The sequence below is a fragment of the Podarcis liolepis genome, assembly GCF_965112155.1.
Source record: "Podarcis liolepis genome assembly, chromosome: 16".
NCBI lineage: Eukaryota > Metazoa > Chordata > Lepidosauria > Squamata > Lacertidae > Podarcis > Podarcis liolepis.
In genome coordinates this window covers 17950280-17974911 of record NC_139567.1, presented here as the reverse complement: position 1 = coordinate 17974911, position 24632 = coordinate 17950280, and the positions used below count along the sequence as shown (strand labels likewise).

The following is a 24632-nucleotide window of genomic DNA, read 5'->3' as shown; positions in this document are numbered from 1 at the left end:
ACTTAATTCGTTCTGGAGGTCTGTTCTTAACCTGAAACTGTTCTTAACCTGAAGCACCACTTTAGTTAATGGGGCCTCCTGCTGCCGCTGCACCGCCACTGCACAATTTCTGTTCTCATCCTGAAGCAAAGTTCTTAACCCGAGGTAATATTTCTGGGTTAGCGGAGTCGATAACCTGAAGAGTATGTAACCCGAGGTACCGCTGTATTTCCTTAGTTGCTCCTCACTGGGGGTTACCCCCGGAATTAAGCACGTTCTTCTCTGGCTGATCAGACCCAAACCAGTCTTCTTCCTAGCTTTCCTGCCGTGTTCTTCTTCCAACATTTCCTTCTACTCGCAAGTTTCCTAGGGCCTATCTCCCAACACTCCTGCATCTTGCCTTTTAGGTAGAGACTTGGCTTTTTATTGCTTGACAGCTGCTGCCGTCCAGCTTCCTCTGCCCTGGCTCACTAGTGATTTAATTTGTTTTCTGCTGGGAGAGGAATGTCAGGGGAGGCAGATGGAGCCACCTGTTTTCCTTCTGTCTCCTTGGGCCTTTTCGAAAGATGATTTATTGCATGTTCTCCGTCACCACCAGCTGGCAATGAAACGCAATTGCAGCACCAGCCTCTCAAGTGTGTACAGGTGCTGAAGTTTCTTGGGGATAGTGTGTCTTTAATTAAAAGCTTCTTCCTTCCAGGTTCTGCTCCTTTTACTGCCTCCTAGCAGCTTGGCTAAGGCCAGGCACACCTTGGATGTCTTCAGGGCTCTCTGCTTCTACCTAGACAGAACAGTGGTATTCAGGAAATCAGAAGCTCTGCTTGTTTTGTTTGGGGGTGTCGCACTGGGATGGAAAGTATCCACCTCTGCTGTTTCCAAGTGGCTTAAGGAGACTATTGCCTAGGCCAGACATGGCCAAACTTGGCCCTCCAGATGTTTGGGGCAAACAGCCCTGTGAACCTCAGATGAACAGTGGTATAGAAACGTTGTTGTTGTTGTTGTTGTTGTTAAATTTCCCTTTGGTTTTTTTCTTTTTCTTAAAAACACAAACTCAAATCTAAAACACTAATTGAATCCTGAAACCCAGCACACCAGGGAGATTAACATTCTCTTATTGTTACCCACATTTTACTATCATTACCTGCAGTGTTTTTCTTCTAAGAAAAAAGGTGCCGGTACAAGACAAGCTCTGTTTATCACCAAAGGAAACCCCTCTGATTGGGTACCTTACACAAGCATGAAGGAGCTGCAGGAATTTTTTTTGGGGGGGGTAGTGATGGTGTCTAGAAGAAAACACTCCAAATAATAAGGATTTATGAAATTATGCATTGCATGAGCAAAGTGGAGAGAATGCTGAAAGCGGGTGTAATAAAGCAACCAAACACAAACCTTTGTAATCCTAGGCTACCCTGTTCCAGGAATAAGCAATTCCAGTTGCTGGCTTTCTCTGAAATAGAAATAGACAAGATTTCTTGTCTGGAAATAGACAAGAGGCAACCAAGGTTATCCTGTCTACAGGGTGCCCCTTTGACCAGGGTGCTCCCTTGGAAAGAAGCAGGGACAGAAGTGAAGTGTCAGCAATCGGGATGGGACTATGACTAGCATCTTTACGAAGAGAGAAGGTAGGCACTGGTGGAGGGCCCAGCTAGATGTGATGCTAAATGTGTGCTTGCATGTGATAGTGGTTGGTCTGCAAACACACACACACACACTCTCTCTCTCTCTCACACACACACACTTGCCAGTGCAGATACAGTGGTAGCTTGGGTTATAGACGCTTCAGGTTACAGACTCTGCTAACCCAGAAATAGTACCTCGAGTTTGCTTCAGGATGAGAACAGCAGCAGGAGGCCCCATTAGCTAAAGTGGTACCTCAGGTTAAGAACGGTTTCCGGTTAAGAACGGACCTCCAGAACGAATTACAGTGGTGCCTCGCAAGACAAAAAGAATTTGTTCCATGAGTCTTTTCGTCTTGCGATGTTTTTCGTCTTGCGAAGCACGGTCCGTCGCAACTGCGCCTCTTCAAGCGGCTTTTAAAAAAAAGAGCAAGACGTTTTCGTCTTGCGAAGCAAGCCCATAGGGAAATTCGTCTAGCGAAGCAACGCAAAACCGAAAAACCCTTTCGTCTAGCGAGTTTTTCGTCTTGCGAGGCATTCGTCTTGCGGGGCACCACTGTAAGTTCTTAACCTGAGGTACCACTTTATCAGGGTGGAGGGTGTGTGCATGCCCATTTGACACTGTTTTAGGGGGTCACCACTCATTTATGAAGACTGTGCAAACACAACAGTTCTGACTGGAGAAAATTACTGCAGATATTGAAGGACACAGCGCCCCAGTCATGGGGATATAGGATATGAAATACACCAACCTTCATTTTGAGCTGCAGAGACATAAAAGCTTTGGTTGTATTTTAAGTTTTCAGACTGAACAGTGTTTCAAACTTTTGAACAGTAAAGTCACTTGTGCATTCACTGTGTTCCTGTTTTGCAAAACCATCCACTGCTCCTGCCACTAATGGTCACCAGGCAGGAGTCCTGCTGTAGGAAGGGAAGGAAGAGAAGGGCTGAAGACTGAACCACTCCGTCAGTGCAGCTAAGAAACTGGCAATGTTTGGCTCCTTCTGTCCTTGAACTTTTCTGAGTCCATCGGAATAACTTATTTTAATCATGCACCTGTACCTGATTATTTCCATCTCTCTCCCAGTGCCTTTCCCTTGCGTCTCATCTTTTTAGATCGTAAGCCCTAAGGGCAGGCACTTTCTTATGATAATCCACATGGCCAAGTTTTGTGCCCACAGTGAGGAATGAGTCCTTGCTGTAGCAAGTGGAATCTACAGTCACATCAGGGACTCACACAGAAACACAGTTTGTGGACTTAACTGAGGCAAGTAATTCTCATGCGCATCCAATTAGGGCTGCCATATGTCCGGAATTTCCTAGACACATACGGGATTCACCCGTCAAAAATAGTGTCCAGGTTGAATTTCCAAAAACCAGGTAAAATATCCAGGAAAACCCAGGCGTATGAAGGAAGTGGTGCATTTTTGGACAAATTTCCTTAAAAAATAGCTCAAAAAGTACAACTTTGGCAAAAGGAAAAAAAGGTCAACTTTGCTTCCCTCTCCACCCCCCCCCCAAAAAAAGCTGAACAACTTTTATTTCCGGATTTTCACGTTTTGAAACAACGGAGCGGGACAGTGCAGACTGTGGTCGAAGCGCTCCTGGTTTGCAGCCTTGGAACTGCTTGTCTCGCAGTGGGCGGAGACTTCGCTTTTCACCGCGAAAAGGGGTAAGAAGAGCGGTCAATCTCTCGATTTGTCCCTTCTCGCTTGCCGTCGCCTTTTAGGTATCTTAGAAACGACTTGTGCTTTCCCTTCTGCGCGAGTATTCGGCTTTTAGTGGGTTTGATACGCCGCAGAAGCACGTTCGCATTTAATGCTGACCGTTATATATTAGCAATAATTAAGGGATACCCAATCACAGTCCCGAGAGTATTGCGCTTGCGCAGTTGAGCCGTCGAGGGCACAATTCTGGGCACCGAGGAAGGTTCAGAGCCGCTCATGCGCAGTGAGACCAACAGTCTGTCACGCCCAAGGTCCGGATCGGCGCCTGCGCACTCGAGAGGCCCGCGGGCCTGAATTGCAGCGACCGCGGGGGCGGCTCTCCTCCCTTTGGCTGGGCCGGACGCGCGCGCCTGCGCAGTTCAACAGCCGGCTGCGAGCTGAGGAGATGGGAGCGGCGGCGGCCGAGGCGGACCGGACCCTCTTCGTGGGGAACCTCGACCCCAAAGTCACCGAGGAGCTGCTCTTCGAGCTCTTCCACCAGGTAACGGGGCGGGCAGGCCACCGTGACTCGGCCTCGGAGAGGGGCCGGGGCTCAGAGCGGCCTACCTCGCAGGGGGCGCCGGCCTTGTTGTATGTGTGGGGAGGGGGGGGCGTTTCCTTTTGCCTGCGTTTTAATGTGCCGGCCCTCTGCACATGCCCAGGAGCTATAGAAGAGCGCGGGCTGTCCTGAAAAAAGACTGGCATCTCTTTGGTGTCGCTGCGAGCGAAATCGGATCCGGGAAGGGAGACGGGGAGGAATTGGCTTTGTTTGGGTCTCGCCTGCCTCGCTTTCCTTTACCTTTGAACGGGTTTCCGTTTCGCTTGGCTTCGTTCAGAAGCCCTTGCAAGGCGAAAAACCCCTCGGGATGCTCCCCTTCCCTCCGTTTCCCTCTTAAAACAAGGCAAGGTGCGAATTCTTCTAAAGGTAAAACGCTGGCGGCAAACAGGTCTGATCGTTAGCTGTTTTCCTGCCCGAAAAATGGGAACTTCGGGGTGGATGGGTGAGATCGGCAAGATTTAAAAATAAGTATCAGAATATTAAAACAACAAAACCAAGCAGCTTGCAGAATTGACAACAAAAGCACCAAAATGAACAGAAATGCGTTTTTGATCTGGGTTGTCAGAAGAGGGCAACTTCAGTGGTAATCCAGGAGGTGCATAAACAGGAAAGGTAGACTGGGGATGGTTTAGCTCTATATTTCAAGGGAAGCATAATGTTTCAGGAACTGGAAATTCGTCCTATAGCACCACCGTGGATGTACCAGTCCTGAAAACTGATTTAGTTTTGGGGATGTAGTCTCATCCCCTGAGCAAAATGCCAAGGGTGGTCTTGAGGGGGAGAAAGAAATGGGGAATGTGTTGTAATAATGGGTTGCCTCTGTCATGTTTGCCCAGGCTGTCTAAGGGTACTTAAGGTTACAACCAGGAGGCAAAATGTGTAGATTGTGAGCAACTCTGCCTTGAAACAGTTAGTCATAGAGCTGACCTGAGGAGAAGCTATCCTAGACCTAATTCTAAGAGGTAGTGGATCCCTTGTTTCAAGATGTAAGGGCTATTGATGTCAGGATCAGCATACGTGTAGGCAAAAAGTTGCCACATCGTCCTGTGCCATCACATTTGTTTATATTCACATTTGCTGTGAAAGTAAGACAGCCAGAATTGTCATGTCTTTTATGGTGCAGTTGCATTCGGAATGTGGTGTGTACTGTTCTCTGGCTGCTCCTATCTAGAAGAAGAAGAAGAAATTGTAGAGCTGGAAAAGGTTTGACAAGGACACAGTTGGCTGTTTGTACACCTTTCCTACAAGGCTCAAGTAGAACAAAAGGCTACAATAGACATTTATAGATGTAGACATGGAGTGGCAAAAGCACCTAGGGAACTGTTCCAACCACTTTCATAATGCTGGAACCTGGGGTCTTATGATTAAGTAGATTGGCTGTAAGTTTAGAACACACACAAAAGTGTAGACACTCAGTGACATTCAGAGGAGATTAGATGGAGATTAGATGAAGTCCTTGAGAACTGGTCTGTTAGTTCCAATAACTAAGTTGGAGCTCAGGATACTCCTTTATGCCAAATTGTGAGGGAGTAAATAGGGGGAGGGTTGTTGCCTTCATGCACTGCTTGTAGGCTTCCTGAAAAACTGTCCTCCTCTTCTTCTCAATCTCTATGTCCATTTCTATTGGGTAAGGGTGATTTGAACCATTGTAATGTTCTCACAGAAAGTTAATAATGGATCTGTAGAAAGACATTGTGAGGCTGACTTGAAAGGAATGCTTCAATGCTCCTTGCTTACGTAAAATCAGCATGGCTGAAAGGTGAATGAGTTTTCCTCTGCTTTTCGGGGTGCATGCTTGTGAGTGGAAGGAGGTTCACAGTGCATGTTAACTTTCTGTTCCATGCTGGCATGTGGCTGAATCCATTACTGTTGGTTTCTTCCCTGGAGAATATTGAGTACCAACCAAAGTCTTTATTTTTGTTTTATTTACATTTCTCTTCTGCAATTCTTCCATCATGGAACCCAAGTTGGTGTCCCCGTGGCCATCTTGTACACCCACCCAGACCTGATGGCTCTGGATTCACATGGGGGCATGTACTTTTCTACCTTCATAGCACCTACCTGAAGTGATGCCTAGAGACCAGCAGTAAACTGACCATTACCTAGTTTGAACCACCTTCACCTGCCTGGTGAATCTAGAACTATGTCCTACTCTCCAGTCCTTTGGAGAGTAAAAATGTAAAATGCCAACTATTAAGAAAGTTGTTTTAGAACCTGCCTGACAATACATATCTTTCATTTAATTGGTAACACCCTACACTGTACTTGAATGCAAATACAGGTTTACCTTAGAATGCAGATGCATGCAACTAAATAACCTTCAAGGGAAAATTGCTCCATTTTTTTATTTTAATGTTTCGTTTTGTTTTTTGGTTTGCAGGCAGGTCCAGTCATTAAAGTAAAGATTCCGAAGGACAGGGATGGGAAACCAAAGCAGTTTGCATTTGTGAATTTCAAACATGAAGAATCTGTCCCCTATGGCATGGATCTACTTAATGGGATCAAACTTTTTGGGAGACCTCTCAAAATTCAGTTTCGATCAGGTATCCACAAAACCGTTAAAACAGCCTAGGTCATCTAGGCAAAATTGAAGGGGGTTCATATTCCTTTTATGCTTAAAATTCTGATGTGTAAAACTTTTTATTCTGGGTGCATTTTTTGTGTTGAATTATATATCAGATTAAAATTTCACTGAGCCTGTAAACCACTCTTGTGTTCATAGTGTTGCTGCATATTTGTATGCTATCTTGAGGAGCCAACTCATTTGAAGCGGGCTTTCTGTCATTTTTTGGAAGACAATCGGTTAGAATCTTTTTTAAAAGGAACTTTAAAAGATGTTGAAATGCACTTCTCAAAAGAGTTTCAGTTGTTTGGGGACAAACCATCTGTTTTTAGAAGGGATGTCCTACTCTAGCTTTGTATAATCTTTAGCCTTCCATATGTTGCTGAACTGCAAATCCCATCCTCACTGACAATTGGCTATGCTAGCTGGGCCTGATGGGAGTTGTAGTTTAACAATATCCGGAGGGCCACACATTCTACACATCTGCTGTACCCTTTTCAGTTGAGAACAGATCTGTGTGTATTCTGAGCTCCTATGATCACAGAGGAATGCACTTTGCACGTGTCTAGAAGCATTATTTTATCAATTCAGATTATTTCTGAAATGAGCCCCGGCACTCAAGCTGGTTCTAGAATTGGAATTGCAAAAAAAAAAAATTTAAATAAAGGAAATGAAAACTGTATTTGGTGCTTATTTAGACTGTTTGAAGTAGTGTCCAAAGTTTTTCACTTTAGGAAAGCTGAGTTTCATCTGCAATTAACTTAAGTTTAGTGTCCTTAGCATTGCATCTTGATTGCATCTTCACCACTGGGTATTCCTGTAGGTTGCAACACTTGTTTTGGAAATCTGTTTGTATGTCTTAATGGTTCTCTAGTGTGATACTCCAGAGCCCATTAAGTAATGTGCCATGTTTTCAATCTGTTAGCATCTTGCGTCGGCTTAACCTTTCTCAATGTAAATGACTTGTTTTAGTTACACTTCAAACACGTCCTTTTACCTTTAGGGAGCAGTCATGCATCTCAAGATAACAATTCACCTTATTCTCAACCTGGATATGCTAACGGAAGCCCCTCCAGTATACAACAACTGCCAACAACAACTGCCAGTAGCAGGTAAGTTCTTAATGTTAAGCCAGACTTCCCCCAACCTGGTGTCGTCCAAATATTTTGGACTACAACCCTGAGTCTGAAAGATCTCAAGGGCACCAGTTTTAGGAAGCCTGTGGTAAATCATTTAAGTACATTTAGAATTGCAGCTTATTAGGGAGTGAACCCCATTGAACTTGGTGGGACTTGCTTCTGATTAATTGTGCGTAGGATTGTGTTCTTAGCATTCATTACCATATGGTAAATTCTGTGACTGCTTTCCAAAGTGGGCATAATACAATAGCCTATGTCTGAGCTTCCCTTTCTACCTTTATGTTTATCATTTGTCTTTAAGTGGGAAAGAATAATATGAACTGAATTCTAGCACTGAGAAAAGATATTACTATTATTAGCTTTTCTTTCTAGAGCAACTACAAAAATCAAATGGTATTGAGAACTTTGATGTGGCACATCAGGAATTTTGTTTCTAAAGCAACAGATGGACAAGCAAATTAGTTTCCATTAGGGAAAGCTGTGAGTCTTTTCAGAATTTTCTAAATTGAGATGCAGAGTAGATTAAAGAAGCTGTTACTAGAAACCTCCTGAGGCTTGTGATCTGTGTTTCTGTATTGCTTTGACAAGTGTGTCAGTTATAAAACTGAAGATGAACTGAAAACAGATTGCTCAGTTATACTCTGCTTAGAAAAATATATATTCAATAACAGTTTACGATGATGGATCAAAGGAAAACTGTATGATGTAGTGGTTAGATTAGAAGTGTTCTGCTGCAACCAGGGAGACCCAGGTTCAAATCTCCCACTCGGTCACAAACTGGGTGACCTTGAGCCAAGCACAATCTCTGTCATTCAGCCTAGCTTATTTCACAACCTTGTTTTGAGGCTAGGAGAACAAATAACTGTCTATGTCTATGAGAATTAGTAGGATAGAAATATAGCTATAATCATAAAGCTGCTAATGCCAGTGTTTACCTGGTACTTTGCTTCCTGGTTATTTTCATGATACCTGCTTTTCCCCACCCCTGGGAAAACCATTCACAAACACCTATAGTAGAATCATAGAATTGGACGGGACCCTGAGGGTCATCTAGTCCAACCCCCTGCAATGTAGGAATCTCATCTAAAACATCCATGGCAGATGGCCATCCAACCTCTGCTTAGAAACCTCCAGTGAAGAGTCTACCACCTTATGAGGGAGTCCTTTCCACTGTTGAAGAGCTCCAACCATCAGAAAGTTTAGTGACAGAATCACAGAATTGTGATTCTGGTTTGGCTCCTACCCTCCAGAGCAGGAGAAAACAAGTGTGCTCCATGTGACAGCCTTTCAGATATTTGAAGATGGCTATCCTATCTCTTCACTGTCTCCTCTTTTCAGGCTAAACATACCCAAAGCCTTCCGTAAGGCTTGGTTTCCAGACCCTTGATCATCAGCATAACTTTCTTCAATTGAATACCGTTGACTGTGATTACTGTTAGTGCAGAATTCCATGATCTGAGACTTCTTCTGGGCAATTGACTTCTGGTTTTCACTTAGCAGGTATGAGAGGAATGTGGATAACATCTCAACAGAGTCGCCAGCTGTGCAGAGGTCCTTCTCATCCCCAGATAACCTCCAGAGACAAGCGGTGGTGAGAGTTCTTTGTTTGGCTGTTAACAGGAAATAGGCAGGAAAGGGTTTGCAAATGAGTGGAGCGGTGTATGCCTCGGACAAAAAAGCTGAGTGGTTAACAATAACAACACTTTGAATTCCACTCAGAAAAGTACTGGAAGCCAATGTAGATGTGGAGTTATATAGTTCCTGCGGCTGTTCTCATTCACCAGTCTGGCAGCCGCACACTGTGGCTGTCTAGATGTTGCTGGACTACACCTCTCAACCTGAGAGATGTTCTTAGAACCAGCCTTATTCTTTCTAATGCAAACAGTTTTAACTGATTTGTATTTTTACACGGCCACTCTGGGACCTTATGGTGAAGGGCAAGTAAGGAATTGAACAAATCATCATCATCACCCATGACTATTGGCCATGCCCCTTCTTAACAGAAGTGCTTTCTGTTTCCAGATGAATAATATGTGGCAGCAGTCGCAGTACAGTGGCAGGCACAACTCCTTGCACCCGGAGCCATCCGGATTTGCTTCGCCAGGGCACCACCCGAGTTACTCGTTCACCCAGTCGTCAGCTTCATCCATGCCGTGGCGCTCAGAGACAAGTGCGGCCCAGCGCAAGAACAGAGTGAGCTCCCATCCGTATCCTACTGAAAGCAGGCATTATAGCAGCCGGGAACCTCAGCGCCCCAGCGACTATGGCTCGGAGCATCATTTCAGGGGCATTCGGGAGGAATATGGTCACGATGACAGGCACTATGGAGGCTGGAGTCACGATTACGATAACCGGAGGGAGAACTACCGAGATGGCAAATGGCGCCCCTCCCGCCACTAGCAAGTATTCAGAGCAGATTTTGCATACCTTTCCTTGGCGAAATGGAGTGGCTCTTTCCTTTTTAAGAAATCGTTTTTTTACAGAGAGCTTGCAACGAGTAACTGCACGAGTTGCTTTTTAAAAATTGTTTTATAAAAATCACCTGCAGTATGTATTTCGTGAGAAGTGGCTTCGTTTCAATTGTATTAACTTTCTCTCAGGGTTTAGGGGAAAAAAGAGAAGGTGCCACGCTTTTAAACAAGCAAAAGAGAAATCAATGTAGTTAATTTTGTAAGGGGGGAAAAAAGGTGCCGCTTTGGTTGTATTTTAAAATGAACATTGGTATTTTTGTAGAGTGTTAATGAGAAATGAAGAGAACCCCTGAGGTGGTTCTGGTAGTAAGTAATCCCACAGAAAAAATGAATGCCACAGAGTAGAAGGCTCAATGGCACATGGAAATATTGGTAACAGTGTTTTTCTACTGGAATAAATGTTGCTTTTAAATACTTGTATTAAGCAAACATGGAGCCTGTTCAGATATTAAGAGTGAAACAAATTTGCTGGATGACTTAATGATTTGTATTGAATGGTGTGTTAATTTTTCCAGCTGCTTTCATTGAGAGTCCTTTGATTTTTATATTACGAGCAAGAGAGCCCACAGTATCGTAAAAAGACTTTCCCAACAATTTAAGCGATTAAAACCTCTCAGGAAATCATTGCATGACTCTGTCCATTCCCTTTCTATAGTTGACATAATTTTTAAAAACCTCATTGAATAGAAAAATTTAGACATTACAATTGATATTTAATACAAAGGAGAAACGAAGGTAAGTATCTATGAACTTCTTGTCCATGGGCATCGTCTGGCCAAGTGCTTTATTTCATCCAGCCTGCAGCATTGGTTCATCTTTAAAATTAAATTAAATAAAGTCAATGTTTTGGGGGAGGGGCCATTGGCCTGCAGTGTTTGGCTGGTCTTGGCCAGAAGTGCAGCTGCTAGCCTCCACTTGCAAGTACAGCTAAATTTGGAATAGCTTTTAACTAATCATAAATCTGAGATGAGCTTTTTCAATAGGGTGGATTTTTGTGACATCCATCCTTCTGAAGTTTGTGCATTTGAAATGCCATCAATGTCTTTAACTATGATTCCCCCTATACTGAAACATGGTGGGACTTTTGAAATGGGAACTTTTGGTGCCATTTTTAAAAAGATCCTGCAGCTAAATGGTTTCCAGTAGCTTCCGTTTATGTTCACAGTGCTTCCGTTTGAACATTAGTAATCTCTGTAGCAACTGGAGTGCAGCAAGCCTACAACGTGTGCACATTTTACTTGTGCACATTCAGGTTTACATGCTTGTCAAAAGAAATAAAAATAAAAAAGCAGCGGGGAGCAGGCGTCCAGAAAAAATACTTTGGTAATCGCACCTGCCTTTGTACCCAATGTCTTTTGACTATACACAATTTTGGCTTTAGGAACAATCCCTGGAACATAACTCCCATGTTAAGTTGCAATGTATAAATGCATTGTCTGGACAGTGTCAAATTGTTTCTTAAAAAAAACAAAACTTGTCTGCTCTGCACAGCAAAGTATTTTATTTTGAAAAGTATTCATACCCTCGTCATTTTCAGCTGCAACAAAATTGACAAGGGGGCAATTGCAGCAGCAGTAAAATGTGGCTTACCTTAATTTTTCTGTCACTTCTCTTGAAATACACACACACTTTTTCTTTTACTCTAATCCAAATCAATTGTGGTTTCTTGAACCCCTGTTGTTCTTCCGTGCTGTTTGGGTTTATATCGGGGGGGGGGCTAGAGGAGGGAGATGCTTGTGACCCTCTATCTGCATGCCTAAATGGGACATCTTTTAAAAAATATAATATTTTTGTCAAATATACACTAATATAAAAGGATTCATTGTTACCTTTTGGCTTACATATTTATGGCATTGTTGCAAAAACAAGCACCCGTCTTTTAAAAAAAAGTTTACATAATTCAGAACTCCCTCAAGCAATACTGTTAATAGTATTTTTAAAAAACGCACTTGGTTAGCTATATTCTTATTTTCTCTAAAATAAATTCTTGTTCTTTCAAAATATTGTGTGCAAGCAAATTTTCCTAAGAACTAAATTTTACAGCTGGTGTTCTCTCTTTACAGGTAGTTGTTATATTTGCATCCAAAAGTGATTTTTTTTTATCTTCTCATTGGAAAGTTTGTATTAGAGAGAGTGGCCTTTGATGCTTTCAGAGTGACTGAATGTGTGAAATTGCCCAGCAAGCTTTTGCATTGACGGGCTCAGCCTGCATCTTAAATAGGACACATTTCTTAAGTTGTTACACCAGATGCTTAGCCATCAGTCTTCACACTGTATTTTTTAGACATATTGTACACATGCTGTCCACACATCAGCCATGTGCTGTGCCTCTTCAACCTGCTTTGTATTCACAGAGGTAATTGTAATCTCCTTTTTTCCCTTACACCTGGTGCGGGGCAGGGGAATGTATATCAAAGTTGATTGACTAACATTACTAGCATAGGTCAGAGCAAGACATCCAGTGATGTTTCTTGGCAGGAGGACTATTCCATTAAAGCAGAGGGTTTGCTGCCAGTGACTTGTCTGGAGTAAGTGGGGTTCTCTTTCATTCACAAGCAGGCAAAACCTCAAAGATTGCAATCCTAACCATGTAAATGCAGAAGTAAGTTCTATTGAATTGAATCGGGTCTCCTTGCAAGTAAGTGGCGTTAGGATGGCAGCCTCAGGGTTTTAAAAACCAGAAGGCAACCTTGATTTCCCCCCTGTTCCTTGTTATTCCCTAACCCAGCCTTTTGCAACCTGGTGCCAACCAGATACTTTGGACTGCAGCTCCCATTAGTCTTGATCAGCACGCCAGGTTACAGATTGCAGCCCAATTCTATAAATTTTTTAAAATGCATTTTTTTAAAGTGCTTTGTCTCTCTTTTGGTGGGGAGTGGAACATATTATGAGGCCAACTAGGACTTAAAAACAAAAGGGAATCTAGACTTTCTCTGGTTTTCAAGAGGACACAAGGGGGGCGGCTGCAGAGGGTTGTTTCTTATATTGCAATGATAAATGCATGTTCCATCACCATGTCTGCATGTTCCAGTTCTAGCTTTGTATTCTGTGAACCTAACGTGTGTTTGGGTTGGTGTAAACACATTGCATACTGTAGCACTCCTAATGTGTAAGGCATTTTGCGTCTGCAGGATGCAAATGCAATGTGTAAAGAAGCTTTGAGGCGCAAAGTTGCCATGTAATGACGTTTCCTTAAATAGAATTGCCATCTTCAAATATAGAAATGTAATTTTTCATACCTGCATACTGCTTCTGTGGACAGCCATAATAATGCTCAAGTACAGTGGATTTAGGTCATGTGGTCAGATGAGGGCTTCCATCTTAAACCTTCCTGGGTCTAGGTAAGTGCTTCACAAAGTTCACTCTTTAAAAGAATCCCTGAAATGCAGAAAGTGACACAGGAGCCAAAGAGAAGGATGTTTCTTTCTGTTCTAAGTACCACTATGTCAGACACAAAATTGTTCATGCGCCAGTGTTGTTTCTTGGTGTGGCTTTGAACTAACCTAATGCACGGGACACTGGTTTGTCTCCCTTTAAAACTCCTTTTTTTGTCTCTGATGAAGGGGCCATCCTTGGTATCATGATTTGGGCCATCATGATACATGCTTTGTATGCAGAAGGACTGAAACCAACAATCTCTGGCATTTTCTTCAGTTAGGGCTGGGAATGCCTCCCACCTGAAACCTGCCTGTGAGTGTTGATAACACTGATGGGTCTCTTACCCCCCCCCCCTTTGAGGCATTATTTTAACTTTTATTTCCTGTCTATTCCTGAGTTAATTGTGGTATTCATATTTTTTTTCATCCTTTTACTCAGTTACTTCCAAGCTTGAGGGGGGGGGATCCTGCTCCCTGCATATTTGGTTTTTTAAGAAAGAAAAAGAGTCTCAAGAAGGGGCCTTGGATTTTCCTTTATTGCACAGACCACATATTGCGTGTTTTTAAAATAACACGTGTTAACTTTCGGCTCAGTGCTTTCACTAAAAAGGGCTAGTATTTGCTTTATTAATATGGTAAGAAAATGCAGCTTTGTATTGGGGAAGGGGGGAAAACGCAAGCCCAGCTGACCCTTTTACTGGGCCAGCCTCCCGTTTTGGAGGATTGGGGCACGAACCCGCATTACAGTGTGGGAACCGATCGCCTCCGCCGCCGGAGCCTCATCCTTCAAACTACAACCCCCAGCATGCCAAGCGAGGCACTAGGCGCTCAGGGACGCTCTCACTCCCGCTGTCGCCACGCAAAACTACAAATCCCAGGAGGCTGCGCGGCAGTCCCTTATGGCCTAGCGGGCGGGGCTGGAGCGGGGCCTGCTGGGATTTGTAGTCTGCGGCTTCTCCGGCTTCTCCAGATGATGCGCGCTGGCGGAAGGGCTTGGCGGCTTTTCGGCGCGCCGGCAGGGAGGCGGTGGCTGTCGGGGCGCTGCCTGAGCGGGTTGCGAGACATGGCAGGAGCCGGAGGGGCGGCGGAGCCCGGCATGGGGCAGAGAATGGTCTGGGTGGACCTGGAGGTGAGGCGCCCAGCCCGTAACGAGGCCTCTGCGAAGGGGCATCCCATAATTTCCTGTCCGTTTCGTCCCCCGAGACGCTTGCACCATGTGGAGTGCAATGCGGGGGCTCCATCCCGTAGTATCCTGCTCCCTGGCATTGGGTGCGGTATGGGGGGGGGAGTGTAAAAAAGGGCGCTCCATCCCATAATATGCCCCTCTTCCCCCCGGCAAGTGCGGTTTAGCTCCTTTTGAGGAGGATCCATCCCGTGATTCCCCGCTGCCCCAGAACATTGCCTTCGAAGAAGTATGAAACAGTTATACGTACAAATAGCTACTATCCCATAATATGCCCCCATGAGATTTAGTTCAGAAAATTTATCATTTATCTTAAAAAATCATTGTAAACAATTAAAATCGTTATTAGGATCGGAATAACACTTGTAGTTTAATGGTGAATTTTGGATATAATGGAGATATAAAACAGATTATTATAGAAGATGCAGGGGCAAATGATTTATAATAGGATCCAGAAAGGGGAAGGAGGGAAGTCCAGGAGGTTCTTTGGAATCTTGTTTTTATGATGTATGCTGGATATGTGATTGCAAAACTTTAATTTGAATATATATATATATATATATATATATATGAATGAGAGATTTGGTTCAGGATCATATCATATATATGAATCATATATATAAGGTTCAATATCAATGTGTAAGGAGAGGGCGGGGCTGCGTCCCGCAAAATCCCTCTACCCCTTGAGACAGCTGGGGGTGAATACTTGAGGATTGTAATCCCCTAGTATCATAGTATCCATTTTCTAATATCTGTTCATGTAGAAAGACCTACACCATGTAAGGCAACGTTCTCAAGAGATGTGCCTGTTGGGCTATTTGCAAAGGAGCTGCAGCCCATAATATCCCCGCAAGAGATACTGGTGCAGTGTAGGTGCAGGATTCATCCTCCTTCCCCAAAAGAGACAGGTGCAATGTAAGTGTATGCCTGTGTACGAGCAAGATTGGACTATCTTAGAATATCCTTTGAGGAGATGTGTATCCTACGGGGGTCGCATCGCATAATGCCACCCACCCCCCGACTCATGTACTACAGGACATGTGCAGGAGATTGGTGCCCATCCTATTATTCCTGGGAGCCTTGGTGTGTGCCCCCATCCCATATTATCCCCCACGATATATAGGCACTGTAGGTGGATGTGTGAGAGAGAAGGAAGGAGACCATTCACCCTTTAAGTGTTTTTTCTAGGAAATGTAGAAAGCTTGGTTTGTGGGGGAAGAAGCAGCCTGATTTCACAGGAAATGAGATCTTGGGAGCAGAAAATCAAATTTGGTCACCCTAGGGCAGCTGGGACCCTTGGTAGGTTGGAAAGGAGTGTTCTAACATATATCTTAGTGATGTATGGAAGTGAGAGCTGGACCATAAAGAAGGCTGATCGCCGAAGAATTGATGCTTTTGAATTATGGTGCTGGAGGAGACTCTTGAGAGTCCCATGGACTGCAAGAAGATCAAACCTCTCCATTCTTAAGGAAATCATCCCTGAGTGCTCACTGGAAGGACAGATCGTGAAGCTGAGGCTCCAATACTTTGGCCACCTCATGAGAAGAGAAGACTCCCTGGAAAAGACCCTGATGTTGGGAAAGATGGAGGGCGCAAGGAGAAGGGGAAGACAGAGGATGAGATGGTTGGACAGTGTTCTCGAAGCTACAAACATGAGTCTGGCCAAACTGCGGGAGGCAGTGGAAGACAGGAGTGCCTGGCGTGCTCTGGTCCATAGGGTCACGAAGAGTCGGACACGACTAAGCGACTAAACAACAGCAACAACAACAACATATATCTGCATTAGCAGTGCGGGAATTTGCAAGGGATCTAGGGCAGCCTTCACCAGCAGGGTGCCCTCAAGTAGGCCCACTGGAGCCTGATGGAAGTTGCAATCCAAACCATCTATAGGGCACCAGGCTGACAAAACCTATCCTAGGACAAGCTGCATCCTTGTGCTATGAGGAAATGAGGTTTCAAGTTCACAATTTTATTTGAAGGGGCTATGTTGGCTCCATGTGTGACCAGACTGAGGATCAGTTCTGTGCAACCAGCAGTGGCAGACAAGACGTCATTTCTTATTGTTGGCTTCCAGAAACCACTGAATATGGAGGCCATTTATCGCTCTTAATAGTCATCGAGAAGCCTATTTATTACAAATGCGCCCACACTTTAAAAAGATTGACCTCCTCCCCTGGGCCTCTTGCAGCAAAGCAATTCACAATCCTAGATTTTATCAGCTTGTATAGGCTTGAGGTCCTAAAACAATTGACACTTAATAATAATATTTTTAAAATGTATATCCCGCCCATCTTGCTGGGTTTCCCCAGCCACTCTGGGTGGCTTACAACATGTATAAAAACACAACAAAGTATCAAACATTAAAAAAACAAAATATCCTCTGCGAGCAACAAACCAACCAATAAATCAATAGAAACCAACAGCAATAGCAATAATAAACAGTTTACGGTTATACCCAATTTAGAATAACCACCAACCCGAACTAAACATTTAACCACTTGGCTTAAGTGAGCAGGAAGAACATCACTGCTATGGCCTGACATTAAAGAAATAAAGAAATAAACTGCGCTCCAGGGCAATTTTCCGAGTTGATTTCCTAGCTCTTTGTGAGGCAGACACATTTGTTCAAACCTTCAGTGGGTCTTCCCTCACCCCCCATTTTCTGGCTGCTGTGAATGCTTTTTTAACCTACCAGCATCAGAATATTTAAGATATAGTCCAGGGAAAGGATTAAGGTTTGTTAAAATGCACTTTTGCTAGCACACAGTGAAACAGAAAGCAATGCGGGGGCTCCATTGTATTGTGTGTTTTGTTCTCTTTTTTCTTTTTATTGACTTGTATTGTTTAATTCCTTTTTTGTTTCTCTTTTTTTCTTTTTCTTTTTTTCCTCTGTAATTTTAAATTCTCAATAAATATCATTTTTAAAAATAAAAAAAGAAAGCTCTTCCTGACATCTTACACTTGTTAACATTTTGACTTTGATATAGATGACGGGGCTCGACATTGAAAAAGACCAGATCATTGAGATGGCCTGTCTCATAACAGATTCGGACTTGAACATCTTGGCTGAGGTATGTTGGTTGCTGATTTTGGGGGCTGGTGCCTGCTAAATGCCAGCTAGCACAGAAATAACAAAAATACTGGAGAAACCCGTTAAAAAAACCACCCTCCTGAAATAGCATTGTTGGGTATATTCAGTGCAGACTACCAAGGGTTATTATATGAACATGTATTTGGTTACTTATTAGTGGTAAGAAGAATATTGATAGCTAGAAAATGGAAGTAAACAAAGGGTTTAAATGTGCAAAAATGGTATAATGTAATTTGGGGCAGCCATTTCTGAAAAACTGGTACAAAAAACTTCTTTGGCAGTCTGGTGGCCATTGAGCCAGTATTTGAACAAATACTTTACAGGACAAACTGCATTCCATAATATCTGTTTGTGTTAATATTCTCCTTCATACTGACATTAGTAACTTTCTGTTTTTCTCCATATTAGTGCTTGTGTTAACTGTACTATTTTTGTTTACATCTGAACTATGCCTTTGGGATGGAGGAAAGGGGGGAAGAGAGGATTTTAAGTTTGTAGTCCTTTTTTTTCTTTTCAATATGTATTTTTTAAATGCCAGCTGGTTAGCTAATTGCTGTGAGTGGCCAACTAGTCACTCAAAATTTCCACTGACTTCTTTGCCACATAGCTGGCTGATGAAAAGCCCCTTTTATGCATGCAATTTCCAAATGTTTTTAGTGAGGGAAGTGAATGCCAACTGAATATTGCGAACTCGAAAGGTGACCAAATTACGGCTGCTTCCTGTTTCCATCAAGTCTAAAAGTTCATCAGGTTTTACCTGGTGCAAACTGTCACCATTACACTTGAGAGTAAAAATGAATCTGATTGCGCTACAAGTTTACATCCCTTTGTGTTCAAACAAATGTGATTATTTCTATTCATAATACATACTGCTGTTTGAACAGTTCCACTTATATTGCTACCACACACACACCCCATCCCTTCCTTCCTGAACTGTTGTCCTTTAGCAGCTCTTGTTTTGGACTGTTTTGAAGAGAGAGGTGGAGCTGCAGGGCCGTTCCATCGACTCTTAAAAAAGCCAGCCACTTTTGACTCCTCTAGCAGGTCATTATAAGAATCCTATAACTTAAGAAGAAGTGACTGAGTTTGCTTTTTCCTCTTCCCTCTCAATTCCACTTCCTTCTGTGTCATGTCTGGCTAAATCAGGCATAGGCAAACTTGGCCTTCCGGATGTTTTGGGATTTCAACTCCCATCATCCCTAGCTAACAGGACCGGTGGTCAGGGATGATGGGAATTGTAGTCTCAAAGCACCTGGAGGGACAAGTTTGCCTATGCCTGGGTTAGATTGTCAGCCTGTGGGTAGTGGCTATCACATCACTGATATATGTGAGAGAAATCCTGGGAACCCTTATTGGCTGAGAATCAGGATAAAATGCTAGTATTACTATATTAATAATTGCAGCAACAGCAACAAATGATCATCAGTGATGTAACAGTCTGATCTGATTCCCCATTGTTTTCTCCTATTTTGCTGACAGGGTCCCAACCTGATAATAAACCAGCCAGATGAGCTGCTGGACAGCATGTCAGAATGGTGCAAAGAGCATCACGGCAAGGTAGAGGCCTGCTTCTTCATCACTCACACTCCCTTGAGAAGACCTCCTTTATCTTTTTACAGTTCCACATGCACAGAACCTTATCTTGACCGTGCCATGCATGTTCCCTGCCGTCTACATGAAGCACTTCTTTGAAAAGGATGGCTGGAGGTTTATCTCATCTGTGCAAAACGGGCCAGCTTCACCCAGCTTCACAGTGTGTCCTTAGCATGGCATTAGAGTTTCCCATGTCCATTATGAAGACTTTTTAACATTAAACCTTTTTTTGTTGTGCTAAAATTGCTGCATCCTTTGGCTGGGGTTTGGGAGTGAGGAGACTGCTTCCTTGTTTACCAGCAGTTCCTGCAAGGGAATGAGATCAGTGACTTGTCTTGGCCACATTCATCAATGGCTACTAGTCTTGATGGCTGTATGAGTCTTCCAGATCCAGTTTCAGCCTCCCTCTGAATATTAGTAGTGGAGTGCCAATGCACCATGCCCTGTTTTCTGGCCTTCTCTGGGGCACCTGGGCCGATGTCTGTAGGAAGCAGAGGGCTGGATTAAATGGTTCTTTTGGCCTGGTCTAGTAGTGCAAATCCTCCACTATCCATTAAGATGTTGTTTTCTCAGTAGTGTGCTGCCAAACCTTCCTGTGGCTGTTAAGGGGGTTGTTTTCTTTCTGTTTTTATGGTATAATATATTGATACTTATGTTCTAAATGTGTTGTAATTGGCTTGGAGGCCTTTGAGTAAGAAGTGACCACAGGTTTAATAAAAACTAATAATAGTATTGATTCTTGCATGACATCTTAACTGCCTGGCTCCTTTTAAAGCACAGGCAACATGATGTAATTTTGGCTTCTCTCTTTCTTCTAGTCTGGCCTTACAAAGGCAGTGCAGGAGAGCAAAATCTCGCTGCGTCAAGCAGAGTACGAATTTCTGTCTTTTGTCCGTCAACAGACACCTCCAGGACTCTGCCCACTTGCCGGTAGGAGGTTTTAACATTTATGAAAGATAGTCATTTTTATTGATTTGTAGCATCCCTTTCCACTCAAAGGGCCTGAGGCAGCTAATAGAGCAAAAGAATTAAAATGCAAACAGTATACCGTATTTTTTGCTCTATAAGACTCACTTTTTCCCTCCTAAAAAGTAAGGGGAAATGTGTGTGTGTCTTATGGAGTGAATGCAGGCTGCGCAGCTATCCCAGAAGCCAGAACAGCAAGAGGGATTGCTGCTTTCACTGCGCAGCAATTCTTCTTGCTGTTCTGGCTTCTGAGATTCAGAATATTTTTTTTCTTGTTTTCCTCCTCCAAAAACTAGGTGCGTCTTGTAGTCTGGTGTGTCTTATAGAGCAAAAAATACGGTATATATACAAAACCATTATGAATCACTCTTTACATCAACAAATCATAATTTGTTGTATGCAACGAATCTCAGCTATTCAAATTAATGGGCCCCAGTCATCTAGGTCTATTAATTTTAGTGTGTCTGCTCTGAGTATGTGTAACATTGGGTGCAACCCTATATGGTTAATCAAAGCCAGTTTGAGAATCAGCAATAGACCATCCCTTAATAGATGTTCATTTTTCCAAAACATCATTTGGTATAAAAAGTTTAACTGAGAGAAGGGAAGGCGACATTTGTGCCTTTATGGGAAGGGAGTTCTGGAGACTGAGATTCAGGTGGTTTAATCCCTGACTCCCCTCCTTCTTTCTTCTGAAAGTATATGTGGGGACAGCACATCTTATGATGTTGATTGTAGAGCCTGGGAAGTTTCAGGTGGGAAAATGCAGCAGCTTCAGATTTGTTGGAATTAGTGTAAGTGGAAAGAGGGGCAAATTCAGCGCCCAATTGCCCCATTTTACGTCACCTTCCTGGACATTTGGCCAAGCACCTTCCTTAGTCAGGCTGTAGCAGTGCTGCAGATGAAATCTAGTGGTGTTGGGCGGGTGTCTTGATTCTGTCAAAGGCAGATTCATGTGTTCATATAAAAATAAAATAATTGGGCCAGTAGTTGAGTATGGTCACCCACACTCTATCCTCCACTTTTGTGAAGCCTGTCCCTAGTCTCAGAGTGGCATTAGAGACACATTTTTGGACTTGAAGGGCTGATCTTAAAAATTTAGATTGTACAAGTTCTAGTGGTGCAAAGTCGGAGAAGGGGCCCAGGTGGGCACCTTAGAGAAGTTGTGCTATAGAGAAGTTGTGCTAGCCATAGTCTTTTATATACTAACCTTTTATGCTCTTCCATATCCGTTTAATGCTCCTAATCCTTCTTTTAGAATATTTTAGCTTCTTTCATACAGTCATACCTCATGTTACGTCTGCTTCATGTTGCGTTCTTTCAGGTTATGTCCCATGGCGACCTGGAAGTACCGGAAAGGGTTACTTCTGGGTTTCGCCACTCGTGCATGTGCAGACGCGCTAAATGGCATCATGCGCAGAAGCGGTGAATTGCAACCTGCAAGTGCGCAGACGTGCCACTGCGGGTTGCGGTCTTTTCATGTTGCGAACGGGTCTCCGGAACGGATCCCGTTCGCAACCAGAGGTACCACTGTATTTACCGTATATTTATATTTTAGATTATTTAGCTTCTATTATATATAATTTCTGTTTTAATACTTTTTAGCTTTCTAAAACATTTTATAGATTTTAAATGACTGTACCCCGCGCTACGTATGCTGGTCTACGGCTGTAATAAAGATTTCAGATTGAGATTTGGGGGTGGGTGGGATTTCTGGGTGTCTTCGCCACCTGTCTGAGAATTCCGCGTTGAGTGCCTGAACAGAATCTGTGCCTTTCCACCCTTTTCAGGAAACTCGGTTCATGCGGACAAGAAATTCCTCGACAAGCACATGCCCCAGTTCATGAAACACCTTCACTACAGGATCATTGATGTGAGCACCATCAAAGAACTGTGCAGGTAAATACCCACTACATCATTTGGCAGAGCTTGGGTATGTGGGTGGCTCCTTGGGCATCGAATGGCATGCCACAGACTTTGAGGAAATCTTGCGGGTCTTACTTGTAATAGGTGACCACCAAGATGCCTACAGTCAGCAGTACATGCAGCTTTCTGAAGGATTCAGATTCTACAGCTGCAAAATATATTTGCATTTATTTTTTATTTATTTGATAGCTCAGTTGGCAGAGCATGAGACACTTAATCTCAGTGCTGTGACTTCAAGCTTCACGTTGGGCAGAAGATTCCTGCATTGCAGGGGGTTGGACTAGAACAGGGGTCAGCAAACTTTTTCAGCAGGGGGCCGGTCCACTGTCCCCCAGACCTTGTAGGGGGCCAGACTATATTTTGGGGGGAAAAGAAGAATGAATTCCTATGCCCCACAAATAACCCAGAGATGCATTTTAAATAAAAACACACATTCTACTCATGTAAAAACACACTGATTCCCAGACCTTCCACTGTCTGGATTTTGAAGGCGATTGAGCCGGATCTGGCCCCCGGGCCTTAGTTTGCCTACCCATGGACTAGAAGACCCTCAAGGAACTTTCTCAGTCTGCAATTCTATGATTCTATGAACATGAGGTTTTGAACTATAGTAAAATTATTGAGTAACATGGAACTTTGGGAAGTGGAAAATATTTCTCTGCAGTGTAATAACTAGGTTCCGTGAGTTTTAGAAAATTAAAGCTGGAATTCTCGCAGTCCTGATTTTTGCATGAGATCATTTCAAATTTGGTATGTCTGTGGCTTCTGGTGATTTTATATTTGGAGGCGGCTCCAGAGTCCTGCGTTTCTGGGTGCTCTTGCCTATGGCGTCCACCAAATTTGGTAGATAATTAAGATTTTGGATCATGGGGACTTGTTTTGTGTGTGCAGACGCTGGTACCCAGAAGACTACGAGTTTGCTCCAAAGAAGGCTGCGTCTCATAGGTAACGCTGATTTTTTGGCTTTGAAGAGTGATTGTTTTGTGTGTGTCAGATTGTATCACCAAGCATCAACAATCAGGTTATGCAGTGTGGCAAGGATGACTAATGGTCAGGGATGATGGGAGTTGTAGTCCAGCTATACTGGGTGGGCAAGAAGTTGCTTTCCCTGGCCTTGATGGCCCATCTGGCTTGACTCAAGTATAAGGCAGCTTCCTGTGTGCCATTTCCTTTTCTCATCCGTTAACTGTGCTGTTAAGAACCTTTCCCTGTCCATCTCAGAACTTGCCTCTTGGTCATTACTCAGCAAGATGAACGTGCTGTTATTATCTACCTTCTTTCATTGTGCTGGATCATAGTAATTCAGCCCGCAAGTTTATCGCCAAGATGGGTAGCATGTTTTGTATTAGAAGAACATTTCCTCCTTTATTTACATTATTTCCCTAGGAGAAAGTGTGTGTTACAGAGCAGTTCAGAAGTGGCAAGGGTGGAGAACCAAGAGGGAATAAGATGCCAAATCCAAAGTTCTGTTGGTCTCATTCCAGCAGGGCAGAAGGCATGTGTGTAAGGGCATTTTTGCTCTCCTGCCTCCAACCAGCTTTGAATCTCTCCTTCAGTTCCGCTTCTGTAGGGTTCCATAGCACATAGAAATACACAACCTGTTTGCAGCATTTGGGGGGACACTGTAAAGTCATACCTTTTCCAGCTTCTTTTAAAATTAGCCTGCCCTTGCGTTTGGAGGTGAGTTTATATGGTGCAGCCTTCTTTTAAAGGAATGTTAACATTTCCTGAATTCCCTTTAGAGCCCTGGATGACATCAGGGAGAGTATCAAAGAGCTTCAGTTCTACAGAAATAGCATCTTCAAGAGGAAAACGGACGAGAAGAAAAGAAAACTAGTGGAAAATGGTGACAATGAAAAGCTGGCCAGTTGATCTTGCAGCCTGGTTCTTTAGCAAAAGCACAAGGCACCAGAAGTGTCTCCGCCTGCCGTTTCAGTTCACTGTTGGTTAAGGAAGGGGCTGCTTTCTGTTACTTTGCTTCCTCAAGATTGTTAACAGTTACTGATACCACATGTGACGGGTCGTTGACATCTGAATTGCAGGCCAGTGCCTTGAACCAACCACAGCCATTTGGTTCATGCGTACAGAGTACCTTTTGTAGTTAAAGAACCCCAATTTGGTTCTAGGCACCCTCTTTTATTATGCAATAAAGCCAGCCTTGCTGAAAGATGCTTGCCTCTTTTCTAGACAAGCATTTCTGCTTTTCTTCTCTTATTTTGTGTGTGTGTGCATTTGGGGGCTGCTAGCAGGATTCAGACTGAGTAGCACTGGAGTAGTGCCTTTATTCTGACAGCCCCTTGGAATCTCGCTGCGGCACTTGCCCCATTTTGGAGCTCGGAAGCAGAAGCCAAAAGATCGTGGCTAGTTCAAGGTCACCTAAGCAGCCCAAGGCAAGGTGCTGTTCACTGTGTCTCCCCCTCGGCATGTGACATATCGCTTGTCTTTCCAGCTTGATGATTTCAG

General features: G+C 43.5%; 2 protein-coding genes across 3 annotated transcripts; both read left to right on the top strand.

The window, feature by feature from the left end:
* The first annotated feature begins 3536 nt into the window (after positions 1 to 3536).
* Positions 3537 to 10657, top strand: RBM7 (RNA binding motif protein 7). 2 transcript variants are annotated; one of them, XM_083481193.1, is made up of 5 exons: positions 3537 to 3803; positions 6241 to 6403; positions 7427 to 7535; positions 9063 to 9153; positions 9585 to 10657. In XM_083481193.1, exons 1-5 carry the CDS (start codon positions 3708 to 3710, stop codon positions 9960 to 9962), a joined length of 837 nt encoding a protein of 278 aa, XP_083337319.1. In that variant the 5' UTR covers positions 3537 to 3707; the 3' UTR covers positions 9963 to 10657. The 2 variants fall into 2 exon arrangements, with proteins under 2 accessions (XP_083337319.1, XP_083337318.1); XM_083481192.1 differs by having other exon boundaries at positions 3595 to 3803; positions 9060 to 9153.
* Positions 10658 to 14365: 3708 nt separating this feature from the next.
* On the top strand, positions 14366 to 24336 carry REXO2 (RNA exonuclease 2). Its single transcript, XM_083481159.1, has 7 exons — positions 14366 to 14539; positions 17581 to 17664; positions 19164 to 19241; positions 20096 to 20207; positions 22034 to 22142; positions 23061 to 23114; positions 23912 to 24336. Exons 1-7 carry the CDS (start codon positions 14381 to 14383, stop codon positions 24039 to 24041), a joined length of 726 nt encoding a protein of 241 aa, XP_083337285.1. The 5' UTR covers positions 14366 to 14380; the 3' UTR covers positions 24042 to 24336.
* The last annotated feature ends 296 nt before the right edge of the window (positions 24337 to 24632 follow it).

Coding starts and splice junctions, on each gene's coding strand:
- RBM7 (XM_083481192.1), top strand. CDS start 3,708: ATGGGAGCGGCGGCGGCCGAGGCGGACCGGACCCTCTTCGTGGGGAAC. Junction 3,804..6,240: donor TCTTCGAGCTCTTCCACCAG/GTAACGGGGCGG, acceptor TTTGGTTTGCAG/GCAGGTCCAGTCATTAAAGT. Junction 6,404..7,426: donor CAAAATTCAGTTTCGATCAG/GTATCCACAAAA, acceptor TTTTACCTTTAG/GGAGCAGTCATGCATCTCAA.
- REXO2 (XM_083481159.1), top strand. CDS start 14,381: ATGATGCGCGCTGGCGGAAGGGCTTGGCGGCTTTTCGGCGCGCCGGCA. Junction 19,242..20,095: donor GCAAAGAGCATCACGGCAAG/GTAGAGGCCTGC, acceptor TCTTTCTTCTAG/TCTGGCCTTACAAAGGCAGT. Junction 23,115..23,911: donor AAGAAGGCTGCGTCTCATAG/GTAACGCTGATT, acceptor AATTCCCTTTAG/AGCCCTGGATGACATCAGGG.